Below are 22,946 nucleotides of genomic sequence, written 5' to 3'. Positions count from 1 at the left end.
TACTTAGGCATAGTAAGGCATTCAGAGAACACTGCTGTTAGACTACTTCCTGCTCCGGAGCGAGCTGAGAGTTCATTTTTCCTTACGCAAAGCCTCACTGACAAATATCTTACATTTTTTTCTCTTTTGTCTTGGCCTAAATTCAATGAGAGTGAATTAGCCAGGCTCCGCATGAAAATCATTCAGCCTTCACACACATATAGCCCACCTCTATTTTTTTTTTCAGGGTGACTCTGCTGACATTCTGCTCTTGCTCTGCCTTTAGCAGAGGCTATGAGGCTTCTCACTCAGTGACAAGAATGCTGTTTAGTCTGTTAGCTCCGGATGTTTGGAGATGTTACTGTTAGACACTTCTTTTTGAAATGATGACTTTAGTTTTCTTGTGGAAAAACCAATATACTTAATCTTTCTCCATCCACTACTCCTTTTAACACCAGAAGTCTGTAACTCAAAGAAAAACTTCATAACCACACACCAGGAAATAAACATCTAAAAATTAGATATTTAAAAAACAATAGAAAAGTCAAATCAGGATGAGAGCTAGAGTGTCTTTGTTCCTTGTTAACAGTTTAAACCCACCTCCTCGTCCAACTCACTTTTATATCTGGCTTGAGCACAGAGAAGCAGTGCTGAGGGCACAGGAACTGCTGCAGCTTTACTCCACCTCCCTCCAAAGCTGCATTTGGACACAAGACTGAGGAGAAACAAGGTGCTGGGGAACAACTTCTACTCATTCCTCGGAACATGCAAACTAGACAGAGTAGGTATAATTAAGGTGCATATAGTAATGCCGACACCGAATGCAGATGTCTGTTCAGAGCCTCAGCTGTCCCAGGGGCTCAGATAGGCAGTTCCAAATCACCGCAGCCCCGTTTCCCCCAGATCCTGCCTCTTGCCTGTATCCTTCTTTAGGAAGGGATTTACAGTGCTGAATCCCAGTGTGACTTCATCTTTAGGAAGGAATAGGAAGGTCGGCAGATACTGCCACCAAACATTGCCAGCCCTCCCTGTGAATAATGAGGTGCCTTTTCACAGCTAGGGAGGACTAGAGCTCTAAGTTTCTTGAAGATTTGTCTTGAGATATTTGAGATGGGCAGGGTTGTCAGGTCTTTTGATCTTTTCCAGTACTCCAAAACCCTCACAGGCTTGCCTATCTTTGTGCGTACGTGCTTATCTTTTCATTTCTGCCATCTCTAAAAACCCCATCCATCCCAAATTAACTCCGCACACCTTTTTAGGGAGCGGGGCAGAAGCGACAGCCCAGATAAGAAGCTCACATCCTGAGAAGTGTCAGGACGCTGTCCCACAGAAATGCACCATCATGCCTGAGGACCGCTCCAGCGTCCCTGCCCTGCCATAAGGAAACAATTTGTTACCCTGGGAAAGAAGGTGATGGGAGGGAAGCGCAGTGCTGGCTGAGGCGAGCTATGGGAAACGTAAGCTCCGTCTGGTTCACCCCTGTGTGGCTGAGGCATTTCAGTGTGTGTGGTTTTAACAGCTCTGAGTTGCTGTTGCTCGAGAGGCAATATTCCGTTTACATCCAAGCTATAAAGTTTTGGCAACGGTCCTCTCTAACAGTTAGGGACCGGGGCAGATATTCTTCTCTCTGAGGGGGAAGGTCAGTATTTTTTATAACAGTTTTGTGATTATTATATATTTTTTTTTTAGTATTGCAAAGAAAGCATTTTAAATCTTTGTCTAGTGCCTGAATGAATTAGGGGATAATATGGGACCACCCTACGAGCATAGCTGGATGGTTGTCGTGTTTCGGTATTTTACCTCAACTAGTCCCTTAGGAAACATGTGGATGATAATGGATCGCTCTTGTTTCGAGTAATTCAAACCACATTGCCGAGCCGTTAAACACAGGCTCGGATCCAGCTGGAGGAGGTGCCAGGAAGAAATTGTGCTGCTGGCCCTCACCTTCACAGCCGGGGACCCCCCGCAGCCCTCCCTGCACAGGGCAGAGGGTGACTGCCTCCGGCCCCCTTGGCCCTGCCCCTGAGATCCAGTGACCTCTGACCCCCCCAACTCTCCATGACCTATGACCCCACAGGCCTCTGACCCTATGACTTCTGGCTGTTGATCCCAGTGACCTCTGACCCCCCCACGACTGTGCCTTGACTCCTTGTGACCCAAATGACATCTGGCACCTGTTCACCCTCCTGGAACACCGCCCTCCCCCCCATAACCCCAGTGACCTCTGTCCCCTGACATCCGACCCTGGTGAGCCCTGACCCACTCTGACCCCCAGTGACCCCAGGAATTCCTGACCCTGTTGCCTTCCCATCACCTCTGTGACCCCCTTCACCACAGTGACCCCTCCATGACCCCAACCCTGTCACCTCTACTGCCCCAATGACCCTCAGGAACCCACTGACCTCTGACCCCTGGTGACCCATCACCCCCTAGTAAACCTTGACCTCTGGCCTGCCTGTGACCTCTGCCCCCCAGGTCCTTCCCCTGGGCAAGCTAGGGCTGCCCCCCTCTGTCAGCCATCTGCAAAAGTAGAGTGGGGTGAAGGTCAGGCTGGGGGTCAGAGGTCATGGGTAGGGTAAGGGGTAAAAGGTCACCTTGAGGAAGGAGGTCAGCATGGCATTGAGCTCCACCTGTGGGGGGAGGGGTCATGTAGGGTCACCCAGGGTCACAGGACTCACCACAGCATCCTCATGGGGGGAGCTGTCACCCATCACCAGCAGGATAGAGCAGTATGGGGGTGGGGTCAAAGGACAATCTGGGGTCAGGGGTCACCTTGGGGTGAAAGGCCACAGAGGCAGGGGTCAGAGGTCACTCAGACTGCCAGCTCCACTGCACTCCAGGCCCAGGTCCCTGCCAGGGGACCTGCACTGCCAGGCCCAGGTTCCAAGCACACTGTATGAGCTCAGGAGATTGCAGCAGGGACCAAGAAGCAACACAACTACATGCAGCAGGAGCAAAGTAACAAACAAGGATAAAATTATTCATATTAGTATAAGAATTGCCAAATTTCACTCCTGGTTTAGGTCAACTGAAATAGTTTTACACCAAGAACCTCCTCAACTCCTTGCATGCACTGTGAGGATATAGTATTTTCTTTCGTAACATCTTAGCATACAACAGCATCATTCCTCAGACAGACACTGACAGAAATACAACACTTGCAGAAAAGCCATGTGTGGCATAAAACTGGGAAAAATCCAGATCAGCAACAAAATCTAGGATATCGTTCAGTTAAAGTGATAAACTGCTTCAAGATAAATGTATGAAGGGGGATGTTGGAAAGACAAGTTCTTGGTATTGGTTGATTCTAAGAGAGAAGGAGAGAGGGAAAAAAAAAAAAAAAAAAAGATGAGCCCTAGTTCATTTTTTCTATAAATTCTCCTGAAACAAGCCACATGCACCCCACAAGCACAGGGTGATTAACTCCATCAAACAGGTGAGCCTAATCCCTACTAAAACATGTAGAAGAGCTCATTTAGGTCTATGCTATCGCAGGTCACCAGATCGTGACATCCCTTTCACATGCTGTTCAGGCACTCTGAAGTGCCTTCTTCCTTCCTGCTCCCACTACTATTAAAAACTGTTTCACATGGATCATTAAAAACTTACATTTAAGCTAGATATTAATAATAGCCAGCAAATAGTTCATTTTGTAGCAGCAGGTCTTGGAACTTTCACCCATAGTACTTACCCTTCCGAGTTTTTTTTCCTCATGTAAAATCACCATATATATCCCTTTTCAGAGTCTATCAGGCTAAGCTAGTTTTATGCTCTGACAGGATACACACACTTCTTTCCCTGATCATTTTTTGTAACATTCTTTTTATAGCTGTGATGAACCAGAGCTGTGCATGTACCCCAAGTTAGGTCAGCCCAAGATTTGTACATACAGTGGTGTTTATGCTTCCCTTTCGCACCCTGGAACTGCTGGGTTTTTTGTTGTTTGGGGTGGTTGCTTTTTCTTTTAAATAGGTAACAGTGATAATTCTTGAACAGACTACACCTGGAGTCTTTTTCTTCTTTCAAACTGAGGAAGTGACACTCCTGGCCTATAACAACTCTCATTAGTATTTTGTAACTGATTGAATATGCATTTTGCAGTTGTTTTTTTAAATCATATTCAAAACTTAGTGCACTACAAATTTCAAATTAGTCATCCAAAAATCACAGTAATGCAGCCCAAGTCCTTTGGCCAAAACCATTGACAGAATACTAAATACAATATCAAGATGAGTTCTTGCAAAAGTCTTCTTCAGAGGCCATCAGATACTCATATTCACCACCAATCCGACAGCCCCCATTACAAAACACATTTTCTTTAGCTAAGATCTTACTCACATTGGAATAATCTAGTTATTTCCTTTGTGGCTCCACATCATATAGTTCAACAAAAAACATGGACTGGATCTCCCGCACTAACTTCACCAAAATAGAGATGACCACAAATAATCAGCTTATTTTAACATCATCAATACTTGCTAACCGTTACTTCTGTTGTCTGGAACATACTTTGCAGAGGACTGATGTAGTTAGAGCTCTGCTTGCTACAGACACACGAGCCTGTAGTTTCCTCATTTGTCTTCCCTTTTAAATACTGGTTCTACAAGACCTACTCTCCAATTATATAGTGACAGTCCTGTATTAACAGAACCCTTAAAATATTTTCTGCCACACTTGCACACCTGTCTTCATAATTCTGGATGGATGATCAAGTCTCACTGGAGTTTACCAGACAATTTCAACATTTACATCCTCAGTCCCACCCCAAGTGTCTGCTGCAGGAGCCGCGTCAGGAAAAGCTACTGACTTCTGAACAGCCACAGTTCAGGAAGGAAACTCCCCCTTGCACAGACACCTACCCAGAATTAGTACGTTTCACCATCTGGAGGTGCTCTTTGAAATCTTTCAGTTAGCTTCATGAAGTTCCACCATTAACAAGCATGTCTCCATTAGTAAAGTCAGTCTTAAGAGCATCCCTTGAAATATTCCATCTACAAAAGCAGAAGCTCCTCCTCTCCAATCTACCTTCCACAGTTCAATACACCATTTTGTTTGTATCCATTCGCTCATGAGAACTAGATTCCTATCCTGGCATTTCCTGCCTTTGATAGAAGCCGTGCAAGAAGTTAATGATGTTCTGAGTCAGCACAAAGCACACTGGCTGGCAACAGTGCATAGAAGATAAGAAGAGTATTTGTCTTTGGAAGTACCTTTTTATTTTAGTGTTAAGTGCATTGTCAAATTCAAGGGCTTTTTTCTTTGTGTGAAAGAGATCATTGTTAAACCTCACATGCTTTTAGGTTGCATCTGTCAGACTACACTACTGTATTAATGCCAAGCCGTAACTCAATTAGGACCTTACATATACCTTCATTTCATGTACATGCTTTTTTTGCAGGGCAAGCTTAATACAACTCCTAAAGCAGAAGAGGTTGTAAAGCTGCACAACTTGTCAAAACACACTCAAACACTTAACCTGAGGTCTGCCCTGCCAATGTGCCTCTTTTGGAGGGTTAAAGTGAAAGATCAATTACAGACAATTACAGTTATGCCAATTAGAGGCATAACTTCAGATATGTCAGGGATAAGCATGCTGGTTGCCTGTACTGATTCCAAAAGACTGATCACCTCTAAGCCTGGGTGACCTGGAAGCCAGACAGTCTCAGAAGCACAGCAAGGTAGGTCAATTCACATTATACCTACTGAAAGAGAAAAGTTATCACAGATGTGCTGTTTTAATGCAAGTTTTGAAGTAGTTCTTAATAGCTGAAAGAGTGAGAGACATCCAGCCTGGCTCTGTATTAAAGGCTGCAAAGGATTCAGTTCTAGAACACACATTGAGGGGAAAAAACACAGCACACAGTCACCAAACACCACCTACATACACATTTGCAGAATTATTTCTGAGGCATTCTGAGGACAGACTTCAGATCAAATACCTACTTTTAAGAAAAATGATATCTAATGTTTCAGATTCAAGGACTTGGTTTTAACTGTACATGCAATTAACTGAATATTTTAAGGAATTACTGCCCTTTGTTTTTTGTCAGCAGTGGTTTGTGCTAGCTAGCATTTTAAATGGACACAAATTTTCTGATCACTAGTTACTGAATCTAAGGTGGCAGGCAGTAACACTTGGTTCTACAGAGATAACAATATTCAAATCCAACTGCACGAACACGTCCAACTGGTTTAAACCATCCATGAACCCCTTCAAAACACACATTATAGCCACAATACAGATAACTTATTTTCAGTTACTTGAAAATGGAACAAGATAAAATGATTCACTGGGATCTCCTAATGAATTGCTCACTTTTAATCACAACTGTCCAGGCACTGGTATATATCAGTAATAGAAAAATTAAAAGGTTAAAAATAGTGTAGAGTTTAGCACAGAAGGCAACATTTGAATAGAAGCATATCATTTTAATTTGCTTTGAAGTTTAAAGCAATCCAAACAAAAAAGTTACCTATATAAATACAGAGTAAATGCACATTGTTTACAGCCAACTACATGTAAGAATAATAGCAAACCTCACGCGAGCATTGAAGTATTCTCAAACTGTCATTTGTGAGTGTTTAGCTATGACTCCGAGGGCATAATTACATTCACATATGCAGGGTAGGCAGACTCTCCTGTAGAACTGAACTTACATAATTGAGTCTTAACAGACAGAAAGTTGGAAAAGAAAAAAAGAGTAATACATTTACCTAGGCACACTTCAGTGTTCAGCTTGTTTTCCAAATTTAAACAGGAAGCAACATTTATAAAGGCTCTCCAATCTTTTGTCTCTGGAAGCATTCTTTTAAAATGCTACAGGTCTGAGGAATGTTACAAAAACAGAATAGCAGAAACTGTCATTAACAAACATCTCAATTGGAAAGGAATTATATGGAGTGCATTATGTAAACAGGGAACTAGACAGGTGCAATGTCAACAAACAAATGCACAGGTTGATGTTTCAGTTACAATTAAAACAACTAAAAAACCTCCATAAATCCCTAGTGTAAACCTACTTTAAAACAACATAGGCTAGTAGATCAGAAGTTCAGACAGAAACAGCAGGTCTATCAGTCACTTTAAAGGCTAGGCTCAGCTCTCTGCCAACACACCGCAACTCACCTGTTTTCACACAGCTCTACAGGGACCAGATGCATAAAAGAGGGGCTGAGCAGTGTGACTGCATTGACTAAGTTATTTTATTTTTTTTTTTTAAGGACTTCCAAACTTGGGCCAGCTTGCCATGTCCCCCCAGTACACTGCCACAGACACCCAGGGCCCACCAGTGCCCTGTAACACAGGGAGGCAGCCACCCTGGCAGAGGGGCTCCTTTTCCCTGAAGGATGCATGCTCCACTGCCATCTCTTGACTGGCTCAGGAAACTGTAGTCTCACAGCGTTTCCCACGTCTAACTGGTTGCCGAGTCAAAATGAACAGCTTGCAATAACATTTAAGTTTCATCTTGGCAAGGGAAATATGAACAAGCTAATTAATTACTGTGAGCTTTTCAGAGATCCAAGATCTTTGCCTCTAGCACAAAAGTGCGATGCATACACTACATTCAAATATAAATCAAGATGACCATCTAAGTTACGAGAAAGTTTAAAATGCACTCCTTTCAGTTCTGTCATTAAAGATATTACTGAATGTAGCATCTTCTTATTCCCTTTGACTTTTTATAATAAATATCAAGAAAACTATATAAATAATTTAAAGATCTTTGGGAATATTTCAGAGGTAACTTTGTACTGGTAGTTTAAAAATAAAAAAATCCCAAGAAACTTTGGGTTTACATTTTATGTAAAACAAACCAAAAAGAAGATCACCCCTGAAGTTTAAAACATTGCTTAAACACCCATTAAAAAAAATGGAATAAGCTGATTGTCTACTTTTAATTGTTGTCTCCCATATGCAATTTATCCTTGTTAACATTTTCTGTTTATCAACTCCAGGGGGTCTGCTCTCACCCAAAGCACGCACATGGTACCCAGTGAATTAATGGGAGATGAACATGTAACCAAGGGACAACATATGCAATAAACAGAGGAGAGTAACTCTCATGAAGCCTAGGCTAATCCAAGTGTTAATTGTATTCATGAGCTCCAAAGCCAAATATCATCTTTGCCAACTTATATTTTATCTACAACTGAATAATCTGGATGGCCTGAAGAGTAATCCACTTTCTACAGAACAGAAGTTACAGTAAGTAGCTATTCCTGCACTTGGCCGAGTTATCTGAACAATGGCATCACAGCGAGACTTAGGTCAGAGTCATGAATACTCCAGACTTTTCCTAGACAGATCACTAGAAAAAAATCCACTTTAGAACACAGATTTAGTCACTCCCCTTGCTTCTTTAAAAAAAAAAACCAAATTCAACTTTGGTCACATCACAGACCACACTCTGTCTTCCAAAAGAGGTAAGATAACATTTTGCAAGGAGAAGGAAGTTAATACAGCTAAGCCTCCACTGCAAGGTCGCTGTGCAGACTGTAGGTGGCTTTTAGAAGGATGAACAGTCAGTACAGAGAAGTACAAAAAAATACTCAGATACTTTGACACTGCATGGAGAACATGATGAGGGTCAAAATAAAGGAAAACAAATGAGAAAAACCCAGACTGATTTGTTCTGTAAGCTTCCAGCTTTTACATACAGCTTACAGAACTACTGCAACAGAGATGCTATAGATCATACTGCATAAAATGTTTTATCCTGCACAGCTTACACAGAAATCAAACCACATGCTTTGTTTAAAATCAAACTGCATGTTTCGAAGGCAGTTTGACTACAGATAACCAGTAAGAGGAAAAAAAAAAGTCATAAGCCATAAGAAGGCCACAAAGTGCATAAGGAGTCGTTCATAAAATAAAGCCATTGCACACAATGCACAGTTTAAGTGTACTGAAGTACCACACTGGAAGAATTGATAGGACAGTTCTGTCCACACCAGTGTAGCAGCATTTATAGGAAGAAAGCAATTGTCTCCAAGTTATAATGATAATTTTCCTCCTAAGGATCCTGGGTACAGACTGAGAAGTACTCAAGGTGCGCATAAAAGATACCTGTTTGGAAAGCTGTAAAAGTTCTTGTAACATTAAGCTTCTGATTTTGACATCCCAGCTGTATGGTTTTAGAAAACCCTGTAAGTTATGACAGAAGAAACTAGCTAAGCCTCACTGCTGAATTCAATGCATTGTTTGGCAGTTGGCCTATAGAACAAAACCAATGCCTGAATATTCAGACAATCTGGAGGACAAAGTTATGCTGTCATTTGCAGTTCAGTACACAGGCTCAAAAGTTGGAAAAAGTGATAAAGCAATTACCAAGGGGAATGCTTACAAGAAAATCTCAGTTACAATTTTCCCCACCATTCTGCAGAGAGGCTGTCTGTACTGAAAAGACCTATCACAACCTCAACTGTTTCCTGCTTTCTGGTCACCTTAGCCATGGTGGTATGTGTTCTTCCCCTGTACTTCTATATAGGTACTGGTAATCCAAGTCAGGATTTGCCAGACCTACGGTAACACAGCTTGTTCTTAGGTGGCATGAAACTATTTGAGTGAATCCTGTTTTCACAAATGGTAGGCTGAACTAGGTGAGATTTCTTATCACATTCAGAATCCTTAAGAGGCTATGAAGTAGCACTCAGCAAATTCTTCCTTAGCTGTGTGAGTGACACAGACTGGCAAGGAGAACTGATGATATAGGAGAATATTTCATTAGGTCTCTCTTATGGAGGGGAAGTTCCAGAAAAGAAAAAGGATGACGCAGCAGAACTCAAAATCCACATATACCAGTATTAAAAGATTGATAACCTGAAGAGTTCAACAATCAGATCCTCTCTCACTAACCTACAACACTGCTTGAACTTTAAAAAAAAACAAAAACACGCACACAAAAAATCCAAAACACACCCCAAGTATCACCTTTTGCAGTGAAGAAATAACTCTGGTTCTGGGTCCCTGCGCCATATTTTCTCTTGAGGTAGCAACACAGAAAACTTTACACGCTGACTACTACCTCAGTCTCTTTATGTATCTTCAGAGTAACTGAATGGAAGTTTCAGGTATGGAAAGGTATGAACATACTGTCTTGCCCATTCTTCCAACAGGTTACTGTGCAGTAAACCAGAACAAAACAGACGCAGTTGAGAGCAATCACCAAGAGATGTGAATAAGGCTGCCCAAGAATATATTTTATGTCCCTGCCCCCTCCCGCACCCATCAGGTCTCTGATGACTGAATGGCCTTGTCTAGATTAACAGATGAAAAGAATGTCACGATTTTGCATTAAGAGATATATAAAGGCATTCCCTAAGGGGCAGTTCCCACTTGTCACATTGCTAAGAGACCATACAATAAGGCAGCAAAATTATTCATAGTTGCCCACAATCAACCTTCCGTTTTGTCCATAGCTGCATGTTCCCGATATAACTTTTCTTTTGCCCACCACATTGGCATTGACATTCAGTGGTCCACTCCAGTCGTTCACTCTTCCACCTTCTTCTAGGAAGCCCTGTCATGCTGCTATCCATCGAGCAAGTAGACTACCACTTCATAGGTTGACATCATGATAGCCGTGTTTGGAATCTGTCTGATCAGATGTGTAGTTAAACCTCGGTAGAGGGATCCATACCCTTCTTCACGCACAAGCAAAGACAGCGTCTGGAAGAAAGATCTGTATTTTGTTCCCTCTTCTCTTAGTCTTGTTCGTACAACCTCTGTGCAAAGAAAACCACATGTGGTTACATTCACCGCTTTTCACTATCTTTCCCAAAAAACAGTTAGTGATTTTACATTAAAAAGCAACCTTTCCCCCTCCCCAAATTCTCAATCTCAGATAAACTCTTCAAAAAACGGAAAAGGGAAACAAACATAGAAACAAACCAAGTATGTGTAAGAGGAAAATAAGTTAAATTTTAGGTAGTATTAAATATCTAACTAAGCAAGGAAAGTTCATTTGCTTAGTTAAAATCCCGAACAGGACTGTTTGGGCTTACATTTTATCTTGGAAGTTGCCACTAATGAAGCACTCAACCCATTAACAAACAAAATATACACAACTACTTTGCAGGAAAATTAAGTGCAACTGAAAACTAAACTAGACAGCGGGTTTTCCTAGAGGGGGGGACAAGAACGTGCTGACAAACTATGTGAAATCGCTGAGTATACAGAACTATTCCAAGTCAAAAAGGACCTTCTCCTGAAGTACTGTGGGCCATACCCTGGCAAATCCTTTGGAGAAAAAATAGTAATATAAAAGAGCCTACGAAGAGGCCATCCTAGAAATCCACTTAAACCCACCTCCATTTCTGAATACTATACTGAAGTTGGCTCGCTGAATCTGACATGAAAAGCTTTAGCCAAAGAAATAGTTCTTTAGCAAGTAAGCCAAAACCTGATACTTCCAGTGTCACTGGAAAGACTCCCTTTATCAATTTGATTCAGGCTCTCAGCTGTATGCGCCCCACTTACCATGGGGATATGCTATTGATGTTGCACAAGTTTTGGAAGTGGCAGCAGCCATCATCATCCCAACAAAGTCTGAAGCTTCTTTTGCTGATTCATCCTCATTGTCCATGGCAGAACCAGTCTTATACTCTAGAATTTTTCTCTTAATACTCTCATAAATAACAAAATGAATAACAGTCTCAGATATGCCTGCGTAGGATGCTGACATTCCTCTGTAAAAGCCTTTAATACCATCTGATCGATAAACTTTTCGGACACATTCAAAAGCACTCATTCGCTTTTCTCCACGATTCCTAAAAAGGAGAGAACAAGACAGACATCAAGCTGGTGCACTTGAGACTCGAAAATAATTAAACAGTTTTGTTTGAGTGACAAGAGGACTTCGGAAACATCTCTCATTGATGCTGAGGGGCTCCAATTCAGACACGTTTAAGAACACACAAAACAAAGTGGAAGTATTGAAGGCCTTCAGCACTAAACACAAGGAAAGCGTTACACTGAATCCAAGCCAAACTTGATACGGTGACTAAAGAATAAGAAGTATCACATAGACAAGTTTAACAGCTCCAGGCTTCAGTCTTACACAATAAAGGCCTAAATGCTTTCAAACAGCCTCCTAAATGAACTGTCAATGTCAGTGACTTGTGGAAAAAACCCAACCATTTTATTCTGCATAATGACAGCGAATTTATCCTAAATTTTGCTTCAAAAACAGCTCCACAGCATGCTAATTACAGCGGCGAAGAGTTCCAACAGCAAGCCTCACGGCACCACGGCTATCAGCAGACAATAGCATATCCAAAGGGAGCATACCAACCAATACGACACAGGCAACCATTCCTTGATTCAACTAAGCCACTGCTGATGTCAAGGAAAATGCTCATTAGACATGACTGTATCAAGCTATATTTGGTACATAAAATCTTACTTACTGCCATTTTTAGCTTGATTACTGAATTGAGTCGTGCATATTGAAATACATAGCATACTGTACACAGCTATGCAAAGCCGTTACAACACTGACTAGACTATGCTTTGCTGCAGCAGCAAGTGCAGGCACTTGAAGCACATGGATTCTGCCAGCAGAGGTCTCCTGAGTAAGCAAGTCAGAGTAAACCAGCAAATAACCTTGTAAGAAGTTACAGTAACTCATACAGATACTGTCAAAGCAAGACAGATAGTGGTAGCAGCTACTATATCAGTAGTGTGAGGCATTGCTTGATGGCAGAATTTAAGTCCTGATGGTTTGAAACTGCAATGTCAGGCAGCAATGGAAAAAAGGTACCAAGTACAACTAAGAGAAAGACCAGGCACATATTGCTGCATGTCAGATCTTGAGTAAGCTAGGCGGCAGACACTATGGAGATCTGGGGTGCTGGCACCAATTTGCTGACAGGCAAGGGGGAAAAAAAAAGTCAAAGAACAGCTGGTAGGAAGACCAGCTGGACCTACAGCTGCAGCTCTAGCGGCACCCAGTCCCCATGCGTCCCTGTTACACCTAGACAAGTGCAATGACAAATTTCTGTAAGAGTTAGCTCTTCTGATGCAAGAAGGCCAAAGGAATTTCATTTTAGAAACAGAACACATGCCTTCTCCAGCTCTTACTGGGATCAGAGGAACTTTTAGGAACTTCAACAGAAACAAGATCAAGCCATGATAATCCCACAGGCCAAGTGTTTCTATGCCTCTAACAACTACTGAATTAGAAGAGCTGAGAATGCAGTACGTGCTAGACTAGCCCATGTAATTAGTGTCCTGCACAGTTGGAAGATCCTTAATTAGCTCTCCCACATGAACATGCTTGATAAAATGTACAGACAATGTTTACAAGAAATCTGGAATTTTCCCTAATTTCCTTAAAGCCCTATAGTTTAAGCAATTTAACCGATTAGTCAGTAAAAAACAAGCAGAGACACAAACACCATCAGGTTGCACATAACATCAAAACCCCCTTGGAATTAGCTGTGAAATTATCACCCAACCATATGATGGCATCACAAAAAAAACCCCCACACATCCCAGAACTAGTTTTACTGTGAGATTTTAACTAGGGTCATCTTGAAGCTGCCAATATCCCTGCTAAAGAGAAAAAATGCTAATATGCACTTAATATAGAAAGCCCAACAGATCTCCAAATAGGATTATGTGGCTCATCCTAAATACATTTATTAAGGATAGCCACAGAAAGAATTTTATCTTGCATGCTAAGCTTTCAGTAAGGAAGTCTATAAAACGAACAAGATAGTTGCACTGAGACACTCGCACCACATCAGTCGCTCCCTAGAGTTTTACATAATGGTCTTTCTTCCTCCATATTTATATAAAATTCTATTTCAAGTTTTATTATAATAAATTTCTGTAATTGATTCTGTAATAAGTCCAAACAACTTCTATTGACTCTCCTGCATTAGAACAATTCCTCTTTTTTGATCTATGAAAACAGTCTTTCTCTTTTTATAGGTTAAAGCTTACTATATGTAAAAAAATGTAAACCAGGATGTTTCAGGCATTTTTCTAAACTTTTGCTAAAATATTACTTCAGGAATGTTTAGCTCAACAGCTATAAACAAAGAATGTATCACTGATTGAAAATGTAAGCATATGGTTGGTAGAATGTTATTTTAATGAGACTTAACCTTTTAATCCATTCCAGTTTGCTGGCCAGTATACCATAGTGCCTCAAGCAGCCTTAGAACACAGAGATTGAAATAAAGAAAAATGACAGTGTATCTTGTAGACAGAGGAGGACAAAATTTTCAAATTTAAGCTGCTGGATATTTAAAGAATCATTCCATTTTAGGGTGCAGAACAGATTCAGAACACGTAAGCGAAATCTTATCACAGCAGTGATATTTCCCATTGTTACTATACCTTGCATCGAGCTGTAATCGTGTCTTTACTAGCCAAATGGGATTAGTTGTTGTGATCGCAGTAAAACCTAAAATATTTAAAAAAAGAGTTAGATGTGATAGAATCACAACAGCAACTGCATCTAAGTTCGAATCGCACACAGTAAGGTACAGTGGATGCAAAAACTCGGACTATACTGATTTTTAGACAGTACGCGTTGTAGTCCTACACTGACATTTTATGAATCCATACAGCCAATAAACATTTAGCTTATTTTTAAAGTTTTATATTAATACTGAGTAAGTTTGATTCTTAGTAAGAGACGTCCCATATAAAATAAGCCCAATTGTGTACATTTCTCTGCCTATCTAATCATACCAACCCTGTTTTGACACCACAGAACAGCAAAGCTAGCTAGACTAATACTAGCCAATTTGTCAAATGTATCAACAAGAATGCATTGCAGATACAGCTATAGCAATTTGAGATGGTATAAAACATTGTGTCAATTTAATTAGCTACCTGAAATACAATCCGAGTTTAAAAGCATGCAGACTGAATAAATACTACTTTTGGTGCAGTTAAAAGCCATGTATTACTGTAAGTTAAGAGACCTTTTAACACTTAACTATAAAAGAGCAGTTAAATTTGAGCACTAAAGTTTTATTTAGAAATCAAAGCAGAGATTGTTGGTTGGCCTAGGAATACTTTTACAAGCAGTCAGTGTTTAAATTGTTAAAGTAAATAGTATGACTTCTAACTATCCAGACAGACAGCAACTATTCAGGCTTGCGTAAGGGCTAGAAGTTAAAGCTTTGATTTTCAGTCTGCTAAAGAAAAAGAAAAGGAAGAAAAAGAGAAGAGGAAAGAAATTAAAAACTGAAAAAGAAAAGAAGTAAGAATCAGTCTTACTTCTGCACAACCGCGGAAAGAAAAAGAGCTAAGTGAGAGGCAGCTCTGGGGGGGGCGGGGAAAAAAATAAAAGTAAAATAAAAACATCTAGAGTTGTAATACCACACATGCACCATTAATGAGGTGTCACGTCTGCAGGAGAGAAGAGGAAAAAGGGAAGAGCTGGAACATGGCCAGGCAAGAGATGATAAATTTAGACACTTGCTTTCTAAGTGACATACATCACTTGTATATCACTACAAGGACATGCTGCCCTCCTGCAAGGGAATGGACTGGGGTTGTGGGAAAGCAACAGTTACCTTGTTCAGTGCATATCTGGTGCACAATACTTATACAACAAACAGGCTATTGATAAGCTTGTTTATGAAGGTCATTAACAGCTTACATATATATATATTTAGCAGAACTGCTCGCATACATGTTACTTCTATTCAATCACAATCTAGGTTTACATTGCACACAAATGACTGCAATACTTAAGAGAAATGCCAGGGGATCTTAACTGCTTTAAAGTTTGTTCTACCCTCACCCCCAAATCTTAATTAGGTCATTATGATTTTCAACTACAGTTCTAAAGACAAACTACAAGGTTTAGCAGCTACTAAGATTTAGCTGTATTTCTGTGCCAAAATAGCAAAACCACATTAGAGATTTGTTTAATCTTTTGATTAAATAGATTTTTCAATTGACTCAAACCTCTTAACTAAATAATTTCCTCTGGTATATAAAAGGTTCAGGGTTGGCTTCCCCCCCCTCCTCTGCCCTATGTCTAGGTACACATATAGCCCTATATATGATGTGAGTGAAATCCTAACAAGACAGAACTGTTTTATACCTGCATTTCATGTAGGCAAGTAATTATGCTGAAACTCAAAGCATCAGGGAGCTACTCTGCCAAAACAAGGCACAGAAACTTTTTAAAACATACTACATCTGCAAAAAAAGGTTCTGTAGTTCAGTGCCCTTCTGATCTGTCACTTAATGCCATAGAACTCCACTGCTTCCAACAGCACTTGATGCTTGGTTGAACTAAACTTGTAAGGAAACATTGTTCTTGCATTTTTTGTCTTTATATTAGAACCAAGAAATCTTTAAATTTTTACTTCAAATCAGAATCTTTCTATATCTATTGTGCAGTGAAGGGCACATCGACTGCAAATGCTTTTAAAGAAGGTGGGAAAGAATTACTGACTTCCTCTACAAACACCCCATTTTCCAGAAAATATTTCTCTCTAAGATACAAAATCAGCTCTTATATCTCTCCTAGTTCTTAGTTAGAAGTGAAGACCAAAAAAATCTTTTGCATTCCTATTTAAGTGGCATGCTTTGGAATTTTGGTACAGCTAGACTGTATGTTACAGCATTATCTGCTCAAGCCTTTCTCCTTCCTATTCAACCTCCCAAAAAACAGTCTCTGTAGATCCCAAATCTGGAACAGGAAACACATAAGTGATATCAGAGGCGGTGGTGACTATACTCATCCACTGCTGCAGCCTGATACTTCTAGGCAGGCTGGAAAAGAGTATATTGGAAAGTGCCAGTGAAGGGTAGTTGGCACAGGATGCAGCCTAGCCTGCCCAAACTTGCACTCCCTGGGTTGCTCTAAACATTCTTTAAGCATAACACCCTTAATAGTAGAGTCAGACACTTAGTGACATAACCAACTTTTTTTTAGGGCTGTCATAAGCCCAAGCTGCATGACAGTTCATACCAAAGCTTTCAATTTAAAGAGCCTTTGATAATTAAGGTTTCACAATAAAATGACTATGGCTCAATTCTTATAGGTAACGTAGTAAATAGTGGAAGAAGAAAAATGAACTACAAGCTGAGTGATGCTGACACCAAGGAAAGCACTCCAAAACATGAAATATATCATTTGAGATCTTTGATAAGCTTTTATTTTTAAATACAGAAAATTTGTAGCAAAAGTACTTGTTAAAAAATAAGGGGGGGGGCTTTCAACAACTGCTATGAAGCTTAAGTGTTTCCTTTTCCTTTTTTTTTCAGAAGTCTCAGTGAACTTTACAATGCTTTTCAATGTGTTGTAGCCTCAACAAAGATTCCAGATTCATTAGAAGTGTAGGCTAATTTGACAATACCATAAACCCCTGCACCTCACTTTTATTTTTGTCTACGAAATTGTATCCCACTTTCAGACAGAATTGTCTCAATCTACTTTTTCAGCTATACCAGCTACTGACAGGTAAGATCCCAGGTATTCCTATTATGCATCATATTTCAAAGGTTAGAGGGTGGTTTTTTTAATCTACAAGCCAATGTAATTGATAAAGACACATATGAATATGGAATGCTGAATTAAAAATCCAAAGTAGTAGAACAAAAACAAACCAAAGGAGAAAACAGAAAGACAGATAGATTATATACATATTAAAAAGAAAAAGAAAAGAGGTCTTTGAAATAACGTGGCAACAAAGAATATCAGCTGCAGCATTTTAGAGGCAGCTCTGGGACACTGAAAAAACCAAAAGGCCTTGTTTAATCCAGTAGGGACTTTCAATTAGCCAGAGCTAAGTAAGGTAGCAGCTATCAGTGAAAGGCATTTTTCACCTTCCCCTGAACTGCACAGAAAAAAATAACTCTTAAGAGTTAAGGAGAAGTGATGTCTTTGCACAATGCACATCATCTGAGTTTAAGATAATGAAAAGTGAATTCCCCTTATTCTGTTTATTTAATAGATATTACAAACCCAATGTGTGGTTCTTACACTAGAGGCTGCAAGAGACGCTCAGTTCAGTACTCACGAGGTTTAAGTTAGTCCATATTTCTGCAGGAAGTGACCTGCGGATGGGGAGCATGAGATGACACGATCTCACTCTTTTCACGGGAGAAATGTACAGTAATTGCCTAAAATAGACACAGGCTTTTCTGTATCATAACAACAAGCAGTGACCTCATCAGACACACGTGTACAAATCGAATCCCATTGGAAGGATTTGTGAATTAGTTATTGTGAGATCTAACTGTTTTCAGGTAAAAGTTTAGGAAAAAAAGAAAGAAAAATAATCAGAACAGGCCACAGATATCAAAATAGTTGTGTAAAATGCACTGAGTACTGAAATTTCTGCTCATTTGCAGCAGTTCAATTTTATATCTCCGAATACTTACCTATAGATCAAATTTACGAGTGAACCCTCCTCCTTCCCCACTCCCTCCAAAATATCATTCAAAAAAAGCTAGCCTTATCTTAGGAATGAAAAGATAGATGCCTTATGAAATCAAACTTTCTAATATCAGTAATCAATGAACTAAATGTGCATTTCATTTGGTATTAAGTAACTGTACATACTACTAAAGTTACAAAAGCATGGTAACTCTGTAAGTAATAAAGTGGTCCCAATTTTTTTTTAATAGAAGTATCTACATTTGAGTTGGTTTGCCAGTAGAGTTCTACAGAGAACAGCAATAGCATTACAAGACAAAGTAGTTCTGCAGCAGATTTGCAACCACATTGTCTGAATGAGGCTACAAATCATTAAAAAGGCAAATCAGAAAGCTATACAAGAATCAAGTATCTCATTCAGTTCTGTTTTTATTCTCTGTGGCAAAAAAGGCTGAGTAAGTGCAACAAGAAGGCAGAGTTTATAGCGAATCTGAGAATTTCGCCTAACTTAGAAACGTACAGAGATAGACTACCTTCACACAAGCAAATGCTCTCATATTATGCTTCAGATATATTCACTGTCCAGGTTTGCAAAAAAGAACCACATGATATGCCGAGAAGTAAGCAAAAAAGATTGCAGAGTATTTCTCCATGTAAATACACAGATATTTTAGGTATGAAGGTGATATGAATTATATGCTGGAAGCTAACACACAGCAAGATAAAAACATTAATTTCTAATTGCATAAGGCATCAGTTACTAATATGTAGCTTAATTCATCCTCCTTGGGATAAAACACTTACTAGAAGAATCTTAATGAAACCAAAAATACATGTTTTATCTTGAGAAGGAAGAATCAGGCCTAAAACCAAACAAAAATGCTTAAAATACCGTACCTCAGCTTCTCACACCCAAAAATGCCATGTGCATAAAGTTAGTTAACAATGAGATCATCTAGTCTGAGATACTTACGTATTAAGGTACAAGTCAACAGTCTTTAAAGTCGACTAAAGTTCACTACTTACAGTACTTTCATAAAATACTACAGCAGATTTTTTTAATTGTGTTTTTGCATAGTTGTGTTTTGCAACCTACAGGAAAAGCTTTATAAGTGCAAACATCACCTCATGCTCATTAGGTATTAGAAGTCTTTATGTAACAGAAAGGTCATATCCAAACAACACCCCTCCCATTTAAGACTGAGTTACTCAATTCCTTACTGAAACCAATGGCAGCTGCAAAAGAAAAAACCAATACCGATTATTTTTTGCTAATTACTACAAGTGTTTATCCAGTTTGCCAGTTCAGAAATCTGAAGTTCCAAAGCAATTATCACGATGATCTTCTGTGTTAACCTGTTTAAGTCAATCAATTAAGAGCTCACATTTGATCTTGTCCCTGTTAACTTTGCCATTTCCTTAAGTTGATTTGCAGCATATAGCAATACAAACCTTGCAGGTAAAACTGTTAATAGCTGGTTTAAGTGCATTTTCTGAAATATATTAGAATTACAAAAACAAGGTTAGCACGTTCCCAAGAAAGCACTGTTAATTTTAACTACAGTCCTTTTCATATAAATCAGAATACCATGAGTACTGAGTACTGGGAATTAAAGAACCTTCTTTTAAAGGTCTTCCAGAGACTATCTGCAGTGTACAGCGCCAAGGCATTTAAAGAGAGAAAGCTGTGACCTGCAGTGTGAGCCTGCACTGGACATTCAGTTTCATTGGCTATACAGTTTAGAAATACAACTGCAGAACTAGGTAAGTGTGAGAAAGGTAACAGCCACAGAAGTTGTTCAATAGTAAGACTTATGTACAAACATAGAAGAGGCCAACAGCAATTAAGGCTCAAATACATTTACCCCAGTCTCCTGCAGTCATTAAGTACAAATGCATAATACCAGCCTTCTGGAAGAGAAGCAAGTTAACAAGCAGATACAGAACCCCTTGACAAACTACAGTGTGTCTGCAAGCAATTGGGAAAAAAAAAAATCACTACAGCACATCTCTGTAAGTGTTCTTTTCATTACAGAATGAGGGCAGTAACTTCAAAGATAAGGAACATTCTGAACTTTCATTTGTCTGCAGCACTGCGTGAGTTACATAAGTTGTCTTCAATTGAAGATAGACTTGTTTATTACCCATACTTCCTCCCTTCTCCCTACCACCACCCCTAAATTTAAAGCCATGTTTTATCCCCTTGACAAAGCACGGAAGACCATTCCTTTTCCTTGGAGCAATTAACTGATTAGGATGAACTTTTCATGAAATTCCCTTCCATCCCATTCCCCATGCTGTTCACCTACAAACAAAATACACATTTCCAGGTGATAAAAAAATACTGCATCATCTGAGCACCTTATTTTGCCCATTTAAGACAAAACAGCTCTCCTAACATCTCTAAGATTATGAAAAACTGCTATGGCATCTCTCACATGTTAGATATGAGCATTAGTATGTTATTTTAAGTATATAGCTAACGTCACTTATTTTCTACACTACATAACAATTTCTTTCTAAGAGATTATTAGCAACTATTAAATAGAAAATTAATCCTATTGATTGTTCTGACATCACCTTTGGAAGTCCATTCCAGATTGCTAGTACTCACATTACACATACTATATGTAAAATTTGAGAGGAATTAGAAACTTCAACAGGCTACCATAAAACTGTCAGAAGTAATCTGTGAAGTGTCTATGACCTACACAGGAAACACTTTTGAAAAATCTGTTTTTGTGTAGGAAAGACACAGGCAATAATAGGTAAAGTGTTGCTGGCCCAAGTTTGATTTCCCCAGCACAACTCTAACTCAGCTCAGTTGCCTTTAACTCCCCTTGTTAATGATCCTAAACAACAGAACATACAAGTCAAGCAATAAAAATACTGGTAGATGCTAAATTATACCAAAGTTACACTGCAGATACAGAACAACAATTTCCAGAAATGATAACATATGAAAACTACATGAATCTGCTTTTCTATGTCACTTTAGTGATACAGCAAGCCTCACAGACTGGTATTTAAAGAAAGGATGAGGAGGTGTTACTTATAATTTATACAAGTATCTGCAGGCGTATTTCCGAAAGACAAAAATAAGTCAGATATACAAAGCTGTAACAGAAAGTGATGGTAAAAAAACAGATTAAGAAGCATTAAACTACAGTTCAGTGCAAACAATGGTGTTTATAGCTTGCAGAGCAAAATGTTACTGTTTAGAAAGTTTGCATTTTACATTTCATAAACTCAGAATTGAAAAAGCAGGCATGCAAGTTTTCTGGGAAAAGACTACTCACACACACACAATCTTCATTAACACTAAATGCAAAGCTTCATGCACATATTCTCCAGATAGCTTGTTTAATGAGAGGCCAAAGGAGGTAACCACTACAAAAACAGATCATTCAATCACTAGAACGTTTTCTGTTCTGCTTTTTGCACATTTATTGCCACCTCTCATTTGTAGATATGACTCTAGAATGAAGCTAAAAAGTTACAGATCCTTACCTGCCACACCAGCTGAAATCATGTGTACCTGGGTAGAATCTGGACTGAAAATATTGTTCAGTTTTTCCTTGCAGTTTGAGTAAGCAGCAAAATATATCGCTCTAAAATTAGAAAAAATCTACGTTATGTTACATTTCAGGTGTTGATATCCTTTAGGAGCAGTGCCATTAACTTGATCAACTCAAGATGATCTTGGTTCAAGTCTTACTTCCTCAGTAAAAAAAATTACTCAAGGAGTAAGTCTTGCAGAAGTAGTAGGACTACTTTAGGAATGGAAAAGACTAAAAAGGTCATCCTTTACAACTTTTTCTTCCAGAACAGCTTCAACTAATTACTGAGGGGAAGGACAGATAATTAGAAATACGGCAGTGACTTTTGTGACACTAGGAAGTTTAGCCAGGGAAACAAAACACTACCAAACTGAGAAATAAGTATTCTATATTTCTTTAATAGCAGATCAAATTTGTTCTAATGGGCTTAAACTCATTTCAATAGCACAGGCATGTAGCTTTTTTCTAAAGCCAAACAGCACACTTAATATTTATAATATTATTCCAGCATTTAAGATGTAAACATTGGTAACCTGTGGTTATACTTTCTAACTTGCAGTTATAAACACATATTTTAAATGCTAGAACAGCTGTTAGGCTGCGATCCCCATTTTGTTCCTTTAATTCTGTATCGAGAATAAACAGATTTTTTCTCTCTGAATACACTAATTTGTAAACTCTTACTACATTCAAGTCTGTGACAGCATCAAAACAAAGCTAGACATAATTTAACATGCCAATACAATAAAATATGAAAAATGTTTCCTTCCTAAAAGCTAAAAACTTATTTTCAGCACACCTAAAAAACACATTTAAGGTTCTAACTGTTTTGTTGTTTTGGTTTGGTTTTTTTTCCCCTCAACTTACAGGCACCCCTCTACAAGAGAGAAAATGAACATGCAAGTTTTCATGAACAGAACATTAGCCTCATTAGCTGTGCAAACATGTTTTTCTTTATTACAAAAAAGATAAAGTGCTTGCTTCATGGGCACAATTTTGAAAATGGAATCTGAACTAAGTTAAGTATACTGGATGTGTTATGAAACAT

At 39.2% G+C, this 22,946-nt stretch overlaps 1 protein-coding gene across 2 annotated transcripts in view; it reads right to left on the bottom strand.

Annotated features, from left to right (window-relative positions):
• Positions 1 to 6,277: 6,277 nt before the first annotated feature.
• SLC25A36 (solute carrier family 25 member 36) overlaps positions 6,278 to 22,946 on the bottom strand; it is a 35,615-nt gene continuing 18,946 nt past the window's right edge. For both annotated transcript variants that reach the window (XM_056358086.1, XM_056358084.1), the window contains 4 exons: positions 21,849 to 21,949; positions 14,327 to 14,393; positions 11,459 to 11,748; positions 6,278 to 10,704 (listed from right to left, as the gene is read on the bottom strand). In XM_056358086.1, the coding sequence (XP_056214061.1) occupies positions 10,511 to 10,704; positions 11,459 to 11,748; positions 14,327 to 14,393; positions 21,849 to 21,949 (652 nt within the window). In that variant the 3' untranslated portion in view covers positions 6,278 to 10,510. The remainder of the gene's footprint in view (positions 10,705 to 11,458; positions 11,749 to 14,326; positions 14,394 to 21,848; positions 21,950 to 22,946) is intronic.

Source organism: Falco biarmicus, chromosome 13, assembly GCF_023638135.1.
Source record: "Falco biarmicus isolate bFalBia1 chromosome 13, bFalBia1.pri, whole genome shotgun sequence".
In the NCBI taxonomy this organism is placed as follows: Eukaryota; Metazoa; Chordata; class Aves; order Falconiformes; family Falconidae; genus Falco; species Falco biarmicus.
The sequence above is the reverse complement of the archived record's forward strand: the minus strand, read 5'-3'. Positions and strand labels throughout refer to the sequence as shown.